At 44.5% G+C, this 20,439-nt stretch overlaps 3 protein-coding genes across 3 annotated transcripts; all 3 read left to right on the top strand.

Annotated features, from left to right (window-relative positions):
• Nucleotides 1-2,051: 2,051 nt before the first annotated feature.
• LOC130457296 (probable E3 ubiquitin-protein ligase TRIML1) lies at nt 2,052-3,452 on the top strand. Its single transcript, XM_056817643.1, has one exon. It carries the CDS (start codon nt 2,052-2,054, stop codon nt 3,450-3,452), a length of 1,401 nt encoding a protein of 466 aa, XP_056673621.1.
• Nucleotides 3,453-10,566: 7,114 nt separating this feature from the next.
• On the top strand, nt 10,567-11,967 carry LOC100032895 (probable E3 ubiquitin-protein ligase TRIML1). The gene has a single exon (XM_056817639.1). It carries the CDS (start codon nt 10,567-10,569, stop codon nt 11,965-11,967), a length of 1,401 nt encoding a protein of 466 aa, XP_056673617.1.
• Nucleotides 11,968-19,038: 7,071 nt separating this feature from the next.
• LOC100032894 (probable E3 ubiquitin-protein ligase TRIML1) lies at nt 19,039-20,439 on the top strand. The gene has a single exon (XM_056817631.1). It carries the CDS (start codon nt 19,039-19,041, stop codon nt 20,437-20,439), a length of 1,401 nt encoding a protein of 466 aa, XP_056673609.1.

Here is a 20,439-nt window from a genome sequence, read left to right as displayed (position 1 = left end):
GAGGAAGGTTCAGGTCTCCCACTCTTATAGTTTTTCTATCTATCTCGTCCTTGAGCTCCTCTAGTTTCTCCTTTAGAAATCTGGATGCGATGCCATTTGGTGCATACGTGGTGAGTACAGATATTTCCTCACTGTCTATACTGCCTTTTATCAGGATGTAATTACGTTCCCTATCTCTTTTAACTAGATTTATTCTTACTTTGGCTTTGTCGGATATCACGATTGCGACTCCTGCCTTCTTTCTGTCAGTTGATGCCCAAAAGATTTGGCTCCACCCTCTTACTTTCACCCTATGTGTATCTACCTTCCTCATGTGTGTTTCTTGTAGACAGCATATGGTAGGGTTTTGGATTCTAATCCACTCTGCTCTTCGCTTGCGTTTTATGGGTGAGTTCATTCCAGTCACATTCAGAGTTATGATTACTAGCTGTGTCTTTCCCGGCATATTGATTTCTGTTCCTGTTCTGGCCTTTTCTTCTCTCACTATTTCCTTCTACACCAACGTTTGCTTTTAAACATTCCCCCTTGTTCCCACCCTTATTTTACATCCCTTTCTACCCCCCTCCCTTCTTATGCCCCCCCTTATTTTCCGTGTAGTCTTTCTAAAATTAACCCCCCACCCCTCCCTCTCTTGTACTACTTCCCTCCCCACCAGACCTTTTGTTACCCTTCTGCTCCCCTATTGGGCGTAAATCTATGCTCTGCCCCCAGTGAATTGGATGGTTTTTCCCACTTTGAGTCAATGTCAAAGCACATAAAAGTTGAGTATTTCCTGCCTCCGACCTCTTTACCCTTCCAGTATATTGATGTTCTCCCCCCTCCCACCATGAGCTTCTTTATGACGTATAAATTCACCCCCATTTGTTTCTTTTTCCCATTTCTTTAAATATTAACCTATTTTTAAGCTCTAATTATATATATATATATATGTGTGTGTGTGTGTGTGTGTGTATGCATTCTCATGTGTATGTATTTTTGCATGCATATATCTGTATACCTATTTGTGTCACGTCTTTTCGTCCTATAGGGTTTGTCACTGTTCCCTCTAAGTGTACTTCTCTTTGCTGCCCAGGTAATAACAACAGTTTTTCAGAGTTACCAATGACCTCTTTTCTTATAGGGATACGTATCATTTTAACTTATTGAGTCTCTTAACAAGAATTCCTTTTGTTTTGTTTTGTTTTTTCTTTTTTAATTATCTTTCGATGATTCTCTTGAGTTCTGTGCTTGTACATCCAATTTTCTGTTCAGGTCTGGTCTTTTCTTTAGAAAATCTTGAAATTCTTCTATTTTGTTGAATGACCATACTTTCCCCTGTAAGAGTATAGTCAGTTTTGCAGGGTCGTTGATTCTTGGTTGTAGACCTAGAGAAAGGAAGTAAGGTAGACACCCAATGCCTGGGTTGGGGGTGGGGATGGGAGTGGTGGTGGGGGACTAGCAGGTGCCAGGCCCTCTCAGACTCCTGGGAATGCAGCCCTCACACCAGGGGACCAAAGGTGTGAACCCAGGTGTCAAAGATCCTCTTGGTGTGAACCCAGGTGCCACGCCCACTTTGATATGAACCAGGTGACAAGGCCCTCTTGGTGTGAACCCAGGTGTCAGGCCCCTTTGGTGTGAACTCAGGGGCAGTGCCCAGGGGGCAATAAAAAAGAATGCAGACCAAGGTCCTACTCACCTGAGAGCTGCTCTCTTGCGAGTTGGAGCCTCTGGAGAGAGAGAGAGAGAAAGAGACAGAGAGAGACAGAGAGACTGAGACAGACACACTCACACACAGAGAGTGAGAGAGAGAGAGAAAGATAGAGAGAGAGAGAAAGATAGAGAGAGAGAGAAAGAGAGTGAGGGAGACAGAGAGAGAGAGAGAGAGAGAGAGAGAGAGAGAGAGAGAGAGAGAGAGAGAGAGTGAGAAAGAGAGAGAGAGAGAGACAGAGAGACAGAGACAGAGACAGAGACAGAGAGACAGAGACAGAGACAGAGACAGAGACAGAGACAGAGACAGAGTGAGAGAGAGAGAGAGAGCCTTGCAAGACAGAGAGATATCAAGTCCCAGAGAGATGGATGTCAGTGAGATGACTGAGAAGGTCAGGTCAGAACTGACCTGTTCCATCTGTTTGGACCTCTTCACCCAGCCAGTGACCCTTGACTGCGGGCATAGCTTCTGCAGAGAGTGTGTTCTTCGGAGCTGGCAGGAAGCCCAAGTCCCATGGACATGCCCACTGTGCAGGGCAAGCAGTCAGCCCAGAGCCTTAGAGCCCACCCAGGTCCTGGAGGCCCTGGCCTCCAGCATGAGCAGGCAGCTGAGACTTCCCAGAGATGTGGGTGGCCAGGCCAGGTGTGGCCAACACCAAGCCGTTCAGAAGCTGTTCTGTGAAGATGATTTCAGCCCACTCTGTGTCTCGTGCTTACTCCCTCAAGAACACGAAGGTCATCGTGTGTATCCCCTGGAAGAGTCTGCGGAGACCTGCAAGGCACAGCTGCAGGAAGCCCTTGGCCAGGCCTGGGATAAGGCGAGAGAGGCTCACATGTTGCTGGAGCAGGAGAGAGAAAGGAGGCTGAGGTGCCGGAGGGAGGCTGCCACTCTGAAGCGGGTCATCTTGCCAGAATATATCAAGACCCACCTTGTGTGGACAGAGGACCAACAACAGGATCTCCTGGACAAGGAAAAGAGAAGGAATGTGAAGAGATTATGGACCAGTGAGGCCAGAATCTCCAAGTATGTCCAAAGCCTCAGGAAGCTGATTGAGGAGCTCGACAAGACTTTGGAGCAGCCCCTGGTGGAGATGCTCCTGGCTGGGAGGAGCACTTTGGAAAGGAGTCGGGAGCTGCTGCTTCGGTGTCCAGAGCCTGCTGCCCTAAGCTGGACTCTGTGTGGAACCACTGGAATGAGGGAGCTCCTACTGGCCTTCCAGAGCCACATCCTTCTGGATCCGGGAACAGCCCATTCCTATCTCAGCATCTCTGGAGATCTGAAGAGCGTGAGGCTTGCTAGCCATTGGTGGGACCTTCTGGACAACCAGCAGGAAGAGGTGGAGCGTCTTGTTTGTGTGCTGGGTGCTCAGAGCTTCACCTCAGGGAGCCATTATTGGGAGGTGGAGGTAGGAAGCAAGACAGAGTGGGAAGTGGGCATCTGTACAGGGCCAGGAAACAACCAGGGCAGCATCCATGGGGATGTGCTCTCCCTCTCTTGCCTCAACATGGGAGAACAATTTGAACTGTGGATCTCTCACACCATGGAAGACCCTGAGGATACAGGACCCCTGCACAGGCTGGGCATTTTCCTCCAATACGAAGGGGGACACCTGTCATTTTACAATGTGACCCAGGGCTGCCTGATCTACGCCTTTCCCCCGGTCACCTTCCAAGGTCCTCTCAGGCCTTTCTTCTCCCTTGGCCTGCTGCAGGAGGAGAATCAGCCCATCCCTCTCACCATCTGTCCACTGAGCCCTCATCCCTGAGGGAGCTCATGCCATTCCACCTGGCCTAGGCTCTGGGGCTCCATTCAGGGAGAGGATCCATCCTGTGCCGAATTCCTTAGTGAAAAGCTCCAGGACCAGCGAGAGTGACACCAAGGGACTGCAACGGGAAAAGGATGGACCACAGAGCTACCAGTGGAAAAGGAAAAACAAACAAAGAAAAAAATAACATAAAAATAATAGGAGCAGAGATCTGGAGACCAATTTTGGGAATTGTAAGGGTGATATTAGAAAATAAGTACTGTTTTATTAGTTTAGGGATGAGAAGTAAAGTGGCTGGCTTGAGAAAAGAACTGGAGTTGGAAGCAGAGCTGAGAGAGTGTGTACATTTCAACTGCTGACAGTTATAACCATTTTTCTGTGTCAATTAAGCTCTCTGGAAGTTGGCAGATATATGCACTCTCAGAGACTCTCTCTCAGGACTGGAGGAGGTAGCATCATGGCCACCCCACCCCCCTCTGTCTGTCTGTCTGAGGGAAAAGACCTGAAGGAGCTCAGCCTTTTCCTTTCCCAACTGGGGAAACACTATTGAATATCTATTGTGGGTTTTGTAGATTCTTTAACTCTGAGAAAACCAAAGAAAAACTTGGCCTTTGGTTTGGACTCAGAGTCCTAACTTGCTTCTTGACTCAACCAGGTAGCCTTTGCTATTTCATCATCTGAAGGTGAGGTTAAGATTTCCAAAGATAATAGCAGTAGGTTTTATTTAGATAGTATAAATTTGGGTTGGTCAAATCAGAGAGGATTAGTGTAGCCGGTGAAACACAGGAGAAGCCGTTCCTTGGGGAAACTGGGAGTCCATTTGGGTTCATCTAGAATCCATTCCCATTAGAAATCCTTGATTCATCCTGATGTCTTTCAAGAAATATTTTATGTTTATAATAAGAGGCTCCTTAGCATCCTTGAGCCTGCCCCCGAAGGGAAGCTCACATTTGACCTTCACTTCATCACCGAGGATACTTTTGATGACCTCTATCAAAAGTATCCAAAGAGTTGGAACCTGATTGGCAAGTTGAAAAGTTTTGAGCCTACGTTGGAGCCGTTTTTCGATCTAAACCTTTCTTTTCCGTAAGTCATCAAAATTCATTTTTACAGAATGGGCTTTAAAGGGCTCTAAAATTGTGCTTGCCCACTGATTCAGCAACACCACGCCTAGGTCCCAATGCCCAAGGGATCACAAGAAGGGGTGGGAGGGTGGGGATAGAGGGGGCGGGCATTATTTCTTTTCGTTTTTATTTTTTTTACTTTATTTATTTATTTATTTATTTATTTATCTATCTATCTATCTAGTCATTGATTGATTTAATTTGGTCATTTCCAAACATTATTCATTGGAAACAAAGATCATTTCCTTTTCTTCCCTCCCCCCTCAACCCCCCACCCCCACCTCTCCCATAGCCACCGCGCGATTTCACTGGGTATCACATGTGTTCTTGATTCGAACCCATTTCCATGTTGATGGTATCTGCATTAGAGTGTTCATTTAGAGTCTCTCCTCAGTCGTATCCCCTCCACCCCTGCAGTCAAGCAGTTGCTTTTCATCAGTGTTTTGAATCCCAGAGTTCATCCTCTGCTTGTGGATAGTGTTTTTTAGATCCCCGCAGATTGTTCAGGGACACTGCATTGACACCAATGGAGAAGTCCATTACCTTCGATTGTACCACGGTGTATCAGTCTCTGTGTACAATGTTCTCCTGGTTCTGCTCCTTTCGCTCTGCATCACCTCCTGGAGGTTGTTCCAGTCTCCATGGAATTCCTCCGCTTTAGTATTCCTTTGAGCACAATAGGATTCCATCACCAACATATACCACAATTTGTTCAGCCACTCCCCAATTGAAGGGCATGCCCTCATTTTCCAATTTTTGGCCACCACGAAGAGCGCAGCTAATGAATATTCTTGTACAAGTCTTTTTCCTTATTGTCCCTGTTGGGGTACAAACCCAGCTGTGCTATGGCTGGATCGAAGGGCAGACAGTCTCTTATCGCCCTTTGGGCATAGTTCCAAATTGTCCTCCAGAATGGTTGGATCAATTCACAACTCCACCAGCAATGAATTAGTGTCCCTACTTTGCCACATCCCCTCCAGCATTCACTACTTTCCATAGCTGTCATGTTAGCCAATCTGCTAGGTGTGAGGTGATACCTCAGAGTTGTTTTGATTTGCATCTCTCTGATTATGAGAGATGTAGAACATTTTTTCATGTGCTTATTAATAGTTTTAATTTCTTTGGCTGAGAACCGCCTGTTCGTGTCCCTTGCCCATTTATCAATTGGAGAATGGCTTGATTTTTTGGACAATTGACTTAGCTCTTTGTCAATTTGAGTAATTAAACCTTTGTGGGAGGTTTTTATGAAGATTGTTTCCCAGTCTGTTGCTTCCCTTCTGATTTTACTTACGTTGGTTTTGTTTGTACAAAAGCTTTTTAATTTGATGTAGTCAAAAGTATTTATGTTACATTTTGTGACTCTTTCTAAGTCTTGCTTGGTTTTCAAATCTTTCCCTTCCCAGAGGTCTGACGTGTATACTAGTCTGCGTTCACCTGATTTACTTATACTTGCCTTCTTTATGTTCAAGACATTCACCCATTCTGAAGTCATCTTGGTGTAGGGTGTGAGGTGTTGATCCAAACCTAATCTCTCCCACACTGTCTTCCAATTTTCCCAGCAGTTTTTATCAAATAATGGATCTTTGTCCCCAAAGCTGGGGTCTTTGGCTTTCCCATAAGCTGTCTTGCTGAGACCATTTACGCCAAGTCTATTCCACTGATCCTCCTTTCTGTCTCTTAGCCAGTACCAAATTGTTTTGATAACCACTGCTTCATAGTAGAGTTTCAGATCTGGGACTGCAAGTCCTCCTTCCTTTGCATTTTTTTTCCCCACATGATTTCCCTGGATATCCTTGATCTTTTGTTCTTCCAAGTGAACTTATTTATGGTTGTTTTCTAATTCGGTAAAGAAGTTTTTTGGTAGTTCAATGGGTATGGCACTAAACAAGTAAATTAATTTGGGTAGGATTGTCATTTTTTATTATGTTAGCTCGTCCCACCCATGAGCAATCAATGTTTTTCCAGTTGTTTAGATCTAGTTTTCGCTGTGCGGAGAGTGTTTTGTAGTTGTGTTCATATAGTTCCTGTGTTTGTCTCGGCACACAGATTCCTAAGTATTCTATATTGTCTAGGGTGACTTTAAATGGAATTTCACTCTCTAATTCTTGCTGCTGAGATGGGTTAGAGATATATAGAAGTGTTGATGACTTATGCGGGTTTATTTTGTATCCTGCGACTTTGCTGAAGCTGCTGATTATTTCGAGGAACTTTTTGGTTGGTTCTCTAGGATTCCTTACGTAAACCATCATATCATGAGCAAAGAGTGATAGCTTGGTCTCCTCATTGCCAGTTTTAATACCTTCCATTTCTATTCCTTCTCTAATTGCTACTGCTAGTGTTTCTAGTACAATGTTAAATAATCGAGGTGATAGTGGGCATCCTTGTTTTACTCCCGATCTTATTGGGAAGGCTTCTAGTTTATCCCCATTGCAGATGATGTTTGCTGATGGTTTCAGCTATATACTGTTTATGATTTTTAGGAAAGGCCCTTCAATTCCTATGCTTTCTAGTGTTTTCACTAGGAATGGGTGTTGCATTCAATGAAAGGCTTTTTCTGCATCTATTGAGATGATCATGTGATTTTTGTCAGTTTGCTCGTTTGTACGGTCAGTTATGTGGATGGTTTTCCTAATATTGAACCATCCTTGCATTCCTGGTATGAACCCTGCCTGGGCATAGTGGATGACCCTTGTGATGACTTGCTGGAGTCTTTTTGCTGGTATCCTATTTAAGATTTTTGCATCTATAGTCATTAGGGAGATTGGCCTTTGGTGTTCCTTCTCTGTTTTTGAGCTGACTGGCTTTGGGATCAGTACCATGATTGTGTCGTAAAACGAATTTGGCAGAACTCCTTCTTGGCTCATTCTGTCAAATAGTCTGTTTTCTATTGGGATTAGTTGTCCTTTGAATGTTTGATAGAATTCATTTGTGAATCCATCTGGACCTGGGGATTTTTTCTTAGGGAGTGCTTTGATGGCTTGTTCGATGTCTTTTTCTGATATGGGATTGTTAAGGTAATTTATTTCTTCCTCTTTTAGTCTAGGCGATTTATATTTTTGTAAGTATTCATCCATATCACCTAGACTGCCATATTGGTTGCCATATAATTGGGCATAGTCGTTTTTCACGATAGCCTTAATTTCTCCTTCATTAGAGGTGAGGTCTCCTTTTTCATCTTGGAGACTGTCAATTCGGTTTATTTCTTTTCTTTTTTTTTTTTAATTGGACCGACTAGTACTGGGTCTCTTTTATTAATTTTTTCAAAGTACCAGCTTCTAGTCTTATTTATTAAATCAATAGTTCTTTGACTTTCAGTTTTATTAATTTCTCCTTTGAGCTTTAGGATCTCTAATTTAGTCTTCATCTGAGGATTTTTAATTTGTTCTCTTTCTAAATTTTTTAATTTGCCTGCCCAATCCATTGACCTCTGCCCTTCTTAATTTGTTAATATATGAACTCAAGGATATAAATCTCCCCCTGAGTACTGCTCTGGCTGCATCCAATAGGTTTTGAAAGGATGTCTCATCATTGTGATTTTCTTCAATGAAGTTATTAATTGTTTCTATGATTTGTTCTTTAACTAACTGGTTTTGGAGAATCGTGTTGTTTGATTTCCAATTAATTTTCGATTCACCTCTCCATGTTCCCTTACTCATTATTATTTTCCTTGCATTGTGATCTGAGAACGTTGCATTTATTATTTCTGCTCTTTTGCACTTGCTTGCAATGTTTCTATGCCCTAATACATGGTCAATTTTTGTGAATGTACCAGGTGCTGCAGAGAAGAAGGTACATTCCTTTTTGTCCCTATTGATTTTTCTCCACATGTCTACTAACTCTAATTTTTCTAAGATTTCATTCACTTCTCTTACCTCTTTCTTATTTGTTTTTTTGGTTTGATTTATCTAGTTCAGAGAGAGGAAGGTTCAGGTCTCCCACTCTTATAGTTTTTCTATCTATCTCGTCCTTGAGCTCCTCTAGTTTCTCCTTTAGAAATCTGGATGCGATGCCATTTGGTGCATACGTGGTGAGTACAGATATTTCCTCACTGTCTATACTGCCTTTTATCAGGATGTAATTACGTTCGCTATCTCTTTTAACTAGATTTATTCTTACTTTGGCTTTGTCGGATATCACGATTGCGACTCCTGCCTTCTTTCTGTCAGTTGATGCCCAAAAGATTTGGCTCCACCCTCTTACTTTCACCCTATGTGTATCTACCTTCCTCATGTGTGTTTCTTGTAGACAGCATATGGTAGGGTTTTGGATTCTAATCCACTCTGCTCTTCGCTTGCGTTTTATGGGTGAGTTCATTCCAGTCACATTCAGAGTTATGATTACTAGCTGTGTCTTTCCCGGCATATTGATTTCTGTTCCTGTTCTGGCCTTTTCTTCTCTCACTATTTCCTTCTACACCAACGTTTGCTTTTAAACATTCCCCCTTGTTCCCACCCTTATTTTACATCCCTTTCTACCCCCCTCCCTTCTTATGCCCCCCCTTATTTTCCGTGTAGTCTTTCTAAAATTAACCCCCCACCCCTCCCTCTCTTGTACTACTTCCCTCCCCACCAGACCTTTTGTTACCCTTCTGCTCCCCTATTGGGCGTAAATCTATGCTCTGCCCCCAGTGAATTGGATGGTTTTTCCCTCTTTGAGTCAATGTCAAAGCACATAAAAGTTGAGTATTTCCTGCCTCCGACCTCTTTACCCTTCCAGTATATTGATGTTCTCCCCCCTCCCACCATGAGCTTCTTTATGACGTATAAATTCACCCCCATTTGTTTCTTTTTCCCATTTCTTTAAATATTAACCTATTTTTAAGCTCTAATTATATATATATGTGTGTGTGTGTGTGTGTGTGTATGCATTCTCATGTGTATGTATTTTTGCATGCATATATCTGTATACCTATTTGTGTCACGTCTTTTCGTCCTATAGGGTTTGTCACTGTTCCCTCTAAGTGTACTTCTCTTTGCTGCCCAGGTAATAACAACAGTTTTTCAGAGTTACCAATGACCTCTTTTCTTATAGGGATACGTATCATTTTAACTTATTGAGTCTCTTAACAAGAATTCCTTTTGTTTTGTTTTGTTTTTTCTTTTTTAATTATCTTTCGATGATTCTCTTGAGTTCTGTGCTTGTACATCCAATTTTCTGTTCAGGTCTGGTCTTTTCTTTAGAAAATCTTGAAATTCTTCTATTTTGTTGAATGACCATACTTTCCCCTGTAAGAGTATAGTCAGTTTTGCAGGGTCGTTGATTCTTGGTTGTAGACCTAGAGAAAGGAAGTAAGGTAGACACCCAATGCCTGGGTTGGGGGTGGGGATGGGAGTGGTGGTGGGGGACTAGCAGGTGCCAGGCCCTCTCAGACTCCTGGGAATGCAGCCCTCACACCAGGGGACCAAAGGTGTGAACCCAGGTGTCAAAGATCCTCTTGGTGTGAACCCAGGTGCCACGCCCACTTTGATATGAACCAGGTGACAAGGCCCTCTTGGTGTGAACCCAGGTGTCAGGCCCCTTTGGTGTGAACTCAGGGGCAGTGCCCAGGGGGCAATAAAAAAGAATGCAGACCAAGGTCCTACTCACCTGAGAGCTGCTCTCTTGCGAGTTGGAGCCTCTGGAGAGAGAGAGAGAGAAAGAGACAGAGAGAGACAGAGAGACTGAGACAGACACACTCACACACAGAGAGTGAGAGAGAGAGAGAAAGATAGAGAGAGAGAGAAAGATAGAGAGAGAGAGAAAGAGAGTGAGGGAGACAGAGAGAGAGAGAGAGAGAGAGAGAGAGAGAGAGAGAGAGAGAGAGAGAGAGAGAGAGAGAGAGAGAGAGAGAGAGAGTGAGAAAGAGAGAGAGAGAGAGAGAGACAGAGAGACAGAGACAGAGACAGAGACAGAGAGACAGAGACAGAGACAGAGACAGAGACAGAGACAGAGACAGAGTGAGAGAGAGAGAGAGAGCCTTGCAAGACAGAGAGATATCAAGTCCCAGAGAGATGGATGTCAGTGAGATGACTGAGAAGGTCAGGTCAGAACTGACCTGTTCCATCTGTTTGGACCTCTTCACCCAGCCAGTGACCCTTGACTGCGGGCATAGCTTCTGCAGAGAGTGTGTTCTTCGGAGCTGGCAGGAAGCCCAAGTCCCATGGACATGCCCACTGTGCAGGGCAAGCAGTCAGCCCAGAGCCTTAGAGCCCACCCAGGTCCTGGAGGCCCTGGCCTCCAGCATGAGCAGGCAGCTGAGACTTCCCAGAGATGTGGGTGGCCAGGCCAGGTGTGGCCAACACCAAGCCGTTCAGAAGCTGTTCTGTGAAGATGATTTCAGCCCACTCTGTGTCTCGTGCTTACTCCCTCAAGAACACGAAGGTCATCGTGTGTATCCCCTGGAAGAGTCTGCGGAGACCTGCAAGGCACAGCTGCAGGAAGCCCTTGGCCAGGCCTGGGATAAGGCGAGAGAGGCTCACATGTTGCTGGAGCAGGAGAGAGAAAGGAGGCTGAGGTGCCGGAGGGAGGCTGCCACTCTGAAGCGGGTCATCTTGCCAGAATATATCAAGACCCACCTTGTGTGGACAGAGGACCAACAACAGGATCTCCTGGACAAGGAAAAGAGAAGGAATGTGAAGAGATTATGGACCAGTGAGGCCAGAATCTCCAAGTATGTCCAAAGCCTCAGGAAGCTGATTGAGGAGCTCGACAAGACTTTGGAGCAGCCCCTGGTGGAGATGCTCCTGGCTGGGAGGAGCACTTTGGAAAGGAGTCGGGAGCTGCTGCTTCGGTGTCCAGAGCCTGCTGCCCTAAGCTGGACTCTGTGTGGAACCACTGGAATGAGGGAGCTCCTACTGGCCTTCCAGAGCCACATCCTTCTGGATCCGGGAACAGCCCATTCCTATCTCAGCATCTCTGGAGATCTGAAGAGCGTGAGGCTTGCTAGCCATTGGTGGGACCTTCTGGACAACCAGCAGGAAGAGGTGGAGCGTCTTGTTTGTGTGCTGGGTGCTCAGAGCTTCACCTCAGGGAGCCATTATTGGGAGGTGGAGGTAGGAAGCAAGACAGAGTGGGAAGTGGGCATCTGTACAGGGCCAGGAAACAACCAGGGCAGCATCCATGGGGATGTGCTCTCCCTCTCTTGCCTCAACATGGGAGAACAATTTGAACTGTGGATCTCTCACACCATGGAAGACCCTGAGGATACAGGACCCCTGCACAGGCTGGGCATTTTCCTCCAATACGAAGGGGGACACCTGTCATTTTACAATGTGACCCAGGGCTGCCTGATCTACGCCTTTCCCCCGGTCACCTTCCAAGGTCCTCTCAGGCCTTTCTTCTCCCTTGGCCTGCTGCAGGAGGAGAATCAGCCCATCCCTCTCACCATCTGTCCACTGAGCCCTCATCCCTGAGGGAGCTCATGCCATTCCACCTGGCCTAGGCTCTGGGGCTCCATTCAGGGAGAGGATCCATCCTGTGCCGAATTCCTTAGTGAAAAGCTCCAGGACCAGCGAGAGTGACACCAAGGGACTGCAACGGGAAAAGGATGGACCACAGAGCTACCAGTGGAAAAGGAAAAACAAACAAAGAAAAAAATAACATAAAAATAATAGGAGCAGAGATCTGGAGACCAATTTTGGGAATTGTAAGGGTGATATTAGAAAATAAGTACTGTTTTATTAGTTTAGGGATGAGAAGTAAAGTGGCTGGCTTGAGAAAAGAACTGGAGTTGGAAGCAGAGCTGAGAGAGTGTGTACATTTCAACTGCTGACAGTTATAACCATTTTTCTGTGTCAATTAAGCTCTCTGGAAGTTGGCAGATATATGCACTCTCAGAGACTCTCTCTCAGGACTGGAGGAGGTAGCATCATGGCCACCCCACCCCCCTCTGTCTGTCTGTCTGAGGGAAAAGACCTGAAGGAGCTCAGCCTTTTCCTTTCCCAACTGGGGAAACACTATTGAATATCTATTGTGGGTTTTGTAGATTCTTTAACTCTGAGAAAACCAAAGAAAAACTTGGCCTTTGGTTTGGACTCAGAGTCCTAACTTGCTTCTTGACTCAACCAGGTAGCCTTTGCTATTTCATCATCTGAAGGTGAGGTTAAGATTTCCAAAGATAATAGCAGTAGGTTTTATTTAGATAGTATAAATTTGGGTTGGTCAAATCAGAGAGGATTAGTGTAGCCGGTGAAACACAGGAGAAGCCGTTCCTTGGGGAAACTGGGAGTCCATTTGGGTTCATCTAGAATCCATTCCCATTAGAAATCCTTGATTCATCCTGATGTCTTTCAAGAAATATTTTATGTTTATAATAAGAGGCTCCTTAGCATCCTTGAGCCTGCCCCCGAAGGGAAGCTCACATTTGACCTTCACTTCATCACCGAGGATACTTTTGATGACCTCTATCAAAAGTATCCAAAGAGTTGGAACCTGATTGGCAAGTTGAAAAGTTTTGAGCCTACGTTGGAGCCGTTTTTCGATCTAAACGTTTCTTTTCCGTAAGTCATCAAAATTCATTTTTACAGAATGGGCTTTAAAGGGCTCTAAAATTGTGCTTGCCCACTGATTCAGCAACACCACGCCTAGGTCCCAATGCCCAAGGGATCACAAGAAGGGGTGGGAGGGTGGGGATAGAGGGGGCGGGCATTATTTCTTTTCATTTTTATTTTTTTACTTTATTTATTTATTTATTTATTTATTTATCTATCTATCTATCTAGTCATTGATTGATTTAATTTGGTCATTTCCAAACATTATTCATTGGAAACAAAGATCATTTCCTTTTCTTCCCTCCCCCCTCAACCCCCCACCCCCACCTCTCCCATAGCCACCGCGCGATTTCACTGGGTATCACATGTGTTCTTGATTCGAACCCATTTCCATGTTGATGGTATCTGCATTAGAGTGTTCATTTAGAGTCTCTCCTCAGTCGTATCCCCTCCACCCCTGCAGTCAAGCAGTTGCTTTTCATCAGTGTTTTGAATCCCAGAGTTCATCCTCTGCTTGTGGATAGTGTTTTTTAGATCCCCGCAGATTGTTCAGGGACACTGCATTGACACCAATGGAGAAGTCCATTACCTTCGATTGTACCACGGTGTATCAGTCTCTGTGTACAATGTTCTCCTGGTTCTGCTCCTTTCGCTCTGCATCACCTCCTGGAGGTTGTTCCAGTCTCCATGGAATTCCTCCGCTTTAGTATTCCTTTGAGCACAATAGGATTCCATCACCAACATATACCACAATTTGTTCAGCCACTCCCCAATTGAAGGGCATGCCCTCATTTTCCAATTTTTGGCCACCACGAAGAGCGCAGCTAATGAATATTCTTGTACAAGTCTTTTTCCTTATTGTCCCTGTTGGGGTACAAACCCAGCTGTGCTATGGCTGGATCGAAGGGCAGACAGTCTCTTATCGCCCTTTGGGCATAGTTCCAAATTGTCCTCCAGAATGGTTGGATCAATTCACAACTCCACCAGCAATGAATTAGTGTCCCTACTTTGCCACATCCCCTCCAGCATTCACTACTTTCCATAGCTGTCATGTTAGCCAATCTGCTAGGTGTGAGGTGATACCTCAGAGTTGTTTTGATTTGCATCTCTCTGATTATGAGAGATGTAGAACATTTTTTCATGTGCTTATTAATAGTTTTAATTTCTTTGGCTGAGAACCGCCTGTTCGTGTCCCTTGCCCATTTATCAATTGGAGAATGGCTTGATTTTTTGGACAATTGACTTAGCTCTTTGTCAATTTGAGTAATTAAACCTTTGTGGGAGGTTTTTATGAAGATTGTTTCCCAGTCTGTTGCTTCCCTTCTGATTTTACTTACGTTGGTTTTGTTTGTACAAAAGCTTTTTAATTTGATGTAGTCAAAAGTATTTATGTTACATTTTGTGACTCTTTCTAAGTCTTGCTTGGTTTTCAAATCTTTCCCTTCCCAGAGGTCTGACGTGTATACTAGTCTGCGTTCACCTGATTTACTTATACTTGCCTTCTTTATGTTCAAGACATTCACCCATTCTGAAGTCATCTTGGTGTAGGGTGTGAGGTGTTGATCCAAACCTAATCTCTCCCACACTGTCTTCCAATTTTCCCAGCAGTTTTTATCACATAATGGATCTTTGTCCCCAAAGCTGGGGTCTTTGGCTTTCCCATAAGCTGTCTTGCTGAGACCATTTACGCCAAGTCTATTCCACTGATCCTCCTTTCTGTCTCTTAGCCAGTACCAAATTGTTTTGATAACCACTGCTTCATAGTAGAGTTTCAGATCTGGGACTGCAAGTCCTCCTTCCTTTGCATTTTTTTTCCCCACATGATTTCCCTGGATATCCTTGATCTTTTGTTCTTCCAAGTGAACTTATTTATGGTTGTTTTCTAATTCGGTAAAGAAGTTTTTTGGTAGTTCAATGGGTATGGCACTAAACAAGTAAATTAATTTGGGTAGGATTGTCATTTTTTATTATGTTAGCTCGTCCCACCCATGAGCAATCAATGTTTTTCCAGTTGTTTAGATCTAGTTTTCGCTGTGCGGAGAGTGTTTTGTAGTTGTGTTCATATAGTTCCTGTGTTTGTCTCGGCACACAGATTCCTAAGTATTCTATATTGTCTAGGGTGACTTTAAATGGAATTTCACTCTCTAATTCTTGCTGCTGAGATGGGTTAGAGATATATAGAAGTGCTGATGACTTATGCGGGTTTATTTTGTATCCTGCGACTTTGCTGAAGCTGCTGATTATTTCGAGGAACTTTTTGGTTGGTTCTCTAGGATTCCTTACGTAAACCATCATATCATGAGCAAAGAGTGATAGCTTGGTCTCCTCATTGCCAGTTTTAATACCTTCCATTTCTATTCCTTCTCTAATTGCTACTGCTAGTGTTTCTAGTACAATGTTAAATAATCGAGGTGATAGTGGGCATCCTTGTTTTACTCCCGATCTTATTGGGAAGGCTTCTAGTTTATCCCCATTGCAGATGATGTTTGCTGATGGTTTCAGCTATATACTGTTTATGATTTTTAGGAAAGGCCCTTCAATTCCTATGCTTTCTAGTGTTTTCACTAGGAATGGGTGTTGCATTCAATGAAAGGCTTTTTCTGCATCTATTGAGATGATCATGTGATTTTTGTCAGTTTGCCCGTTTGTACGGTCAGTTATGTGGATGGTTTTCCTAATATTGAACCATCCTTGCATTCCTGGTATGAACCCTGCCTGGGCATAGTGGATGACCCTTGTGATGACTTGCTGGAGTCTTTTTGCTGGTATCCTATTTAAGATTTTTGCATCTATAGTCATTAGGGAGATTGGCCTTTGGTGTTCCTTCTCTGTTTTTGAGCTGACTGGCTTTGGGATCAGTACCATGATTGTGTCGTAAAACGAATTTGGCAGAACTCCTTCTTGGCTCATTCTGTCAAATAGTCTGTTTTCTATTGGGATTAGTTGTCCTTTGAATGTTTGATAGAATTCATTTGTGAATCCATCTGGACCTGGGGATTTTTTCTTAGGGAGTGCTTTGATGGCTTGTTCGATGTCTTTTTCTGATATGGGATTGTTAAGGTAATTTATTTCTTCCTCTTTTAGTCTAGGCGATTTATATTTTTGTAAGTATTCATCCATATCACCTAGACTGCCATATTGGTTGCCATATAATTGGGCATAGTCGTTTTTCACGATAGCCTTAATTTCTCCTTCATTAGAGGTGAGGTCTCCTTTTTCATCTTGGAGACTGTCAATTCGGTTTATTTCTTTTCTTTTTTTTTTTAATTGGACCGACTAGTACTGGGTCTCTTTTATTAATTTTTTCAAAGTACCAGCTTCTAGTCTTATTTATTAAATCAATAGTTCTTTGACTTTCAGTTTTATTAATTTCTCCTTTGAGCTTTAGGATCTCTAATTTAGTCTTCATCTGAGGATTTTTAATTTGTTCTCTTTCTAAATTTTTAAATTTGCCTGCCCAATCCATTGACCTCTGCCCTTCTTAATTTGTTAATATATGAACTCAAGGATATAAATCTCCCCCTGAGTACTGCTCTGGCTGCATCCAATAGGTTTTGAAAGGATGTCTCATCATTGTGATTTTCTTCAATGAAGTTATTAATTGTTTCTATGATTTGTTCTTTAACTAACTGGTTTTGGAGAATCGTGTTGTTTGATTTCCAATTAATTTTCGATTCACCTCTCCATGTTCCCTTACTCATTATTATTTTCCTTGCATTGTGATCTGAGAACGTTGCATTTATTATTTCTGCTCTTTTGCACTTGCTTGCAATGTTTCTATGCCCTAATACATGGTCAATTTTTGTGAATGTACCAGGTGCTGCAGAGAAGAAGGTACATTCCTTTTTGTCCCTATTGATTTTTCTCCACATGTCTACTAACTCTAATTTTTCTAAGATTTCATTCACTTCTCTTACCTCTTTCTTATTTGTTTTTTTGGTTTGATTTATCTAGTTCAGAGAGAGGAAGGTTCAGGTCTCCCACTCTTATAGTTTTTCTATCTATCTCGTCCTTGAGCTCCTCTAGTTTCTCCTTTAGAAATCTGGATGCGATGCCATTTGGTGCATACGTGGTGAGTACAGATATTTCCTCACTGTCTATACTGCCTTTTATCAGGATGTAATTACGTTCCCTATCTCTTTTAACTAGATTTATTCTTACTTTGGCTTTGTCGGATATCACGATTGCGACTCCTGCCTTCTTTCTGTTAGTTGATGCCCAAAAGATTTGGCTCCACCCTCTTACTTTCACCCTATGTGTATCTACCTTCCTCATGTGTGTTTCTTGTAGACAGCATATGGTAGGGTTTTGGATTCTAATCCACTCTGCTCTTCGCTTGCGTTTTATGGGTGAGTTCATTCCAGTCACATTCAGAGTTATGATTACTAGCTGTGTCTTTCCCGGCATATTGATTTCTGTTCCTGTTCTGGCCTTTTCTTCTCTCACTATTTCCTTCTACACCAACGTTTGCTTTTAAACATTCCCCCTTGTTCCCACCCTTATTTTACATCCCTTTCTACCCCCCTCCCTTCTTATGCCCCCCCCTTATTTTCCCTGTAGTCTTTCTAAAATTAACCCCCCACCCCTCCCTCTCTTGTACTACTTCCCTCCCCACCAGACCTTTTGTTGCCCTTCTGCTCCCCTATTGGGCGTAAATCTATGCTCTGCCCCCAGTGAATTGGATGGTTTTTCCCTCTTTGAGTCAATGTCAAAGCACATAAAAGTTGAGTATTTCCTGCCTCCGACCTCTTTACCCTTCCAGTATATTGATGTTCTCCCCCCTCCCACCATGAGCTTCTTTATGACGTATAAATTCACCCCCATTTGTTTCTTTTTCCCATTTCTTTAAATATTAACCTATTTTTAAGCTCTAATTATATATATATATGTGTGTGTGTGTGTGTGTGTATGCATTCTCATGTGTATGTATTTTTGCATGCATATATCTGTATACCTATTTGTGTCACGTCTTTTCGTCCTATAGGGTTTGTCACTGTTCCCTCTAAGTGTACTTCTCTTTGCTGCCCAGGTAATAACAACAGTTTTTCAGAGTTACCAATGACCTCTTTTCTTATAGGGATACGTATCATTTTAACTTATTGAGTCTCTTAACAAGAATTCCTTTTGTTTTGTTTTGTTTTTTCTTTTTTAATTATCTTTCGATGATTCTCTTGAGTTCTGTGCTTGTACATCCAATTTTCTGTTCAGGTCTGGTCTTTTCTTTAGAAAATCTTGAAATTCTTCTATTTTGTTGAATGACCATACTTTCCCCTGTAAGAGTATAGTCAGTTTTGCAGGGTCGTTGATTCTTGGTTGTAGACCTAGAGAAAGGAAGTAAGGTAGACACCCAATGCCTGGGTTGGGGGTGGGGATGGGAGTGGTGGTGGGGGACTAGCAGGTGCCAGGCCCTCTCAGACTCCTGGGAATGCAGCCCTCACACCAGGGGACCAAAGGTGTGAACCCAGGTGTCAAAGATCCTCTTGGTGTGAACCCAGGTGCCACGCCCACTTTGATATGAACCAGGTGACAAGGCCCTCTTGGTGTGAACCCAGGTGTCAGGCCCCTTTGGTGTGAACTCAGGGGCAGTGCCCAGGGGGCAATAAAAAAGAATGCAGACCAAGGTCCTACTCACCTGAGAGCTGCTCTCTTGCGAGTTGGAGCCTCTGGAGAGAGAGAGAGAGAAAGAGACAGAGAGAGACAGAGAGACTGAGACAGACACACTCACACACAGAGAGTGAGAGAGAGAGAGAAAGATAGAGAGAGAGAGAAAGAGAGTGAGGGAGACAGAGAGAGAGAGAGAGAGAGAGAGAGAGAGAGAGAGAGAGAGAGAGAGAGAGAGAGAGTGAGAAAGAGAGAGAGAGAGAGAGAGAGACAGAGAGACAGAGACAGAGACAGAGACAGAGAGACAGAGACAGAGACAGAGACAGAGACAGAGACAGAGTGAGAGAGAGAGAGAGAGCCTTGCAAGACAGAGAGATATCAAGTCCCAGAGAGATGGATGTCAGTGAGATGACTGAGAAGGTCAGGTCAGAACTGACCTGTTCCATCTGTTTGGACCTCTTCACCCAGCCAGTGACCCTTGACTGCGGGCATAGCTTCTGCAGAGAGTGTGTTCTTCGGAGCTGGCAGGAAGCCCAAGTCCCATGGACATGCCCACTGTGCAGGGCAAGCAGTCAGCCCAGAGCCTTAGAGCCCACCCAGGTCCTGGAGGCCCTGGCCTCCAGCATGAGCAGGCAGCTGAGACTTCCCAGAGATGTGGGTGGCCAGGCCAGGTGTGGCCAACACCAAGCCGTTCAGAAGCTGTTCTGTGAAGATGATTTCAGCCCACTCTGTGTCTCGTGCTTACTCCCTCAAGAACACGAAGGTCATCGTGTGTATCCCCTGGAAGAGTCTGCGGAGACCTGCAAGGCACAGCTGCAGGAAGCCCTTGGCCAGGCCTGGGATAAGGCGAGAGAGGCTCACATGTTGCTGGAGCAGGAGAGAGAAAGGAGGCTGAGGTGCCGGAGGGAGGCTGCCACTCTGAAGCGGGTCATCTTGCCAGAATATATCAAGACCCACCTTGTGTGGACAGAGGACCAACAACAGGATCTCCTGGACAAGGAAAAGAGAAGGAATGTGAAGAGATTATGGACCAGTGAGGCCAGAATCTCCAAGTATGTCCAAAGCCTCAGGAAGCTGATTGAGGAGCTCGACAAGACTTTGGAGCAGCCCCTGGTGGAGATGCTCCTGGCTGGGAGGAGCACTTTGGAAAGGAGTCGGGAGCTGCTGCTTCGGTGTCCAGAGCCTGCTGCCCTAAGCTGGACTCTGTGTGGAACCACTGGAATGAGGGAGCTCCTACTGGCCTTCCAGAGCCACATCCTTCTGGATCCGGGAACAGCCCATTCCTATCTCAGCATCTCTGGAGATCTGAAGAGCGTGAGGCTTGCTAGCCATTGGTGGGACCTTCTGGACAACCAGCAGGAAGAGGTGGAGCGTCTTGTTTGTGTGCTGGGTGCTCAGAGCTTCACCTCAGGGAGCCATTATTGGGAGGTGGAGGTAGGAAGCAAGACAGAGTGGGAAGTGGGCATCTGTACAGGGCCAGGAAACAACCAGGGCAGCATCCATGGGGATGTGCTCTCCCTCTCTTGCCTCAACATGGGAGAACAATTTGAACTGTGGATCTCTCACACCATGGAAGACCCTGAGGATACAGGACCCCTGCACAGGCTGGGCATTTTCCTCCAATACGAAGGGGGACACCTGTCATTTTACAATGTGACCCAGGGCTGCCTGATCTACGCCTTTCCCCCGGTCACCTTCCAAGGTCCTCTCAGGCCTTTCTTCTCCCTTGGCCTGCTGCAGGAGGAGAATCAGCCCATCCCTCTCACCATCTGTCCACTGAGCCCTCATCCCTGA

This window comes from Monodelphis domestica, chromosome 1 (genome assembly GCF_027887165.1).
Source record: "Monodelphis domestica isolate mMonDom1 chromosome 1, mMonDom1.pri, whole genome shotgun sequence".
In the NCBI taxonomy this organism is placed as follows: Eukaryota; Metazoa; Chordata; class Mammalia; order Didelphimorphia; family Didelphidae; genus Monodelphis; species Monodelphis domestica.
This window is presented reverse-complemented; position numbering and strand designations above follow the sequence as displayed.

What these genes read in the sequence shown, in the direction of transcription:
- LOC130457296 (XM_056817643.1), top strand. Translation starts at nt 2,052, where the DNA reads ATGGATGTCAGTGAGATGACTGAGAAGGTCAGGTCAGAACTGACCTGT.
- LOC100032895 (XM_056817639.1), top strand. Translation starts at nt 10,567, where the DNA reads ATGGATGTCAGTGAGATGACTGAGAAGGTCAGGTCAGAACTGACCTGT.
- LOC100032894 (XM_056817631.1), top strand. Translation starts at nt 19,039, where the DNA reads ATGGATGTCAGTGAGATGACTGAGAAGGTCAGGTCAGAACTGACCTGT.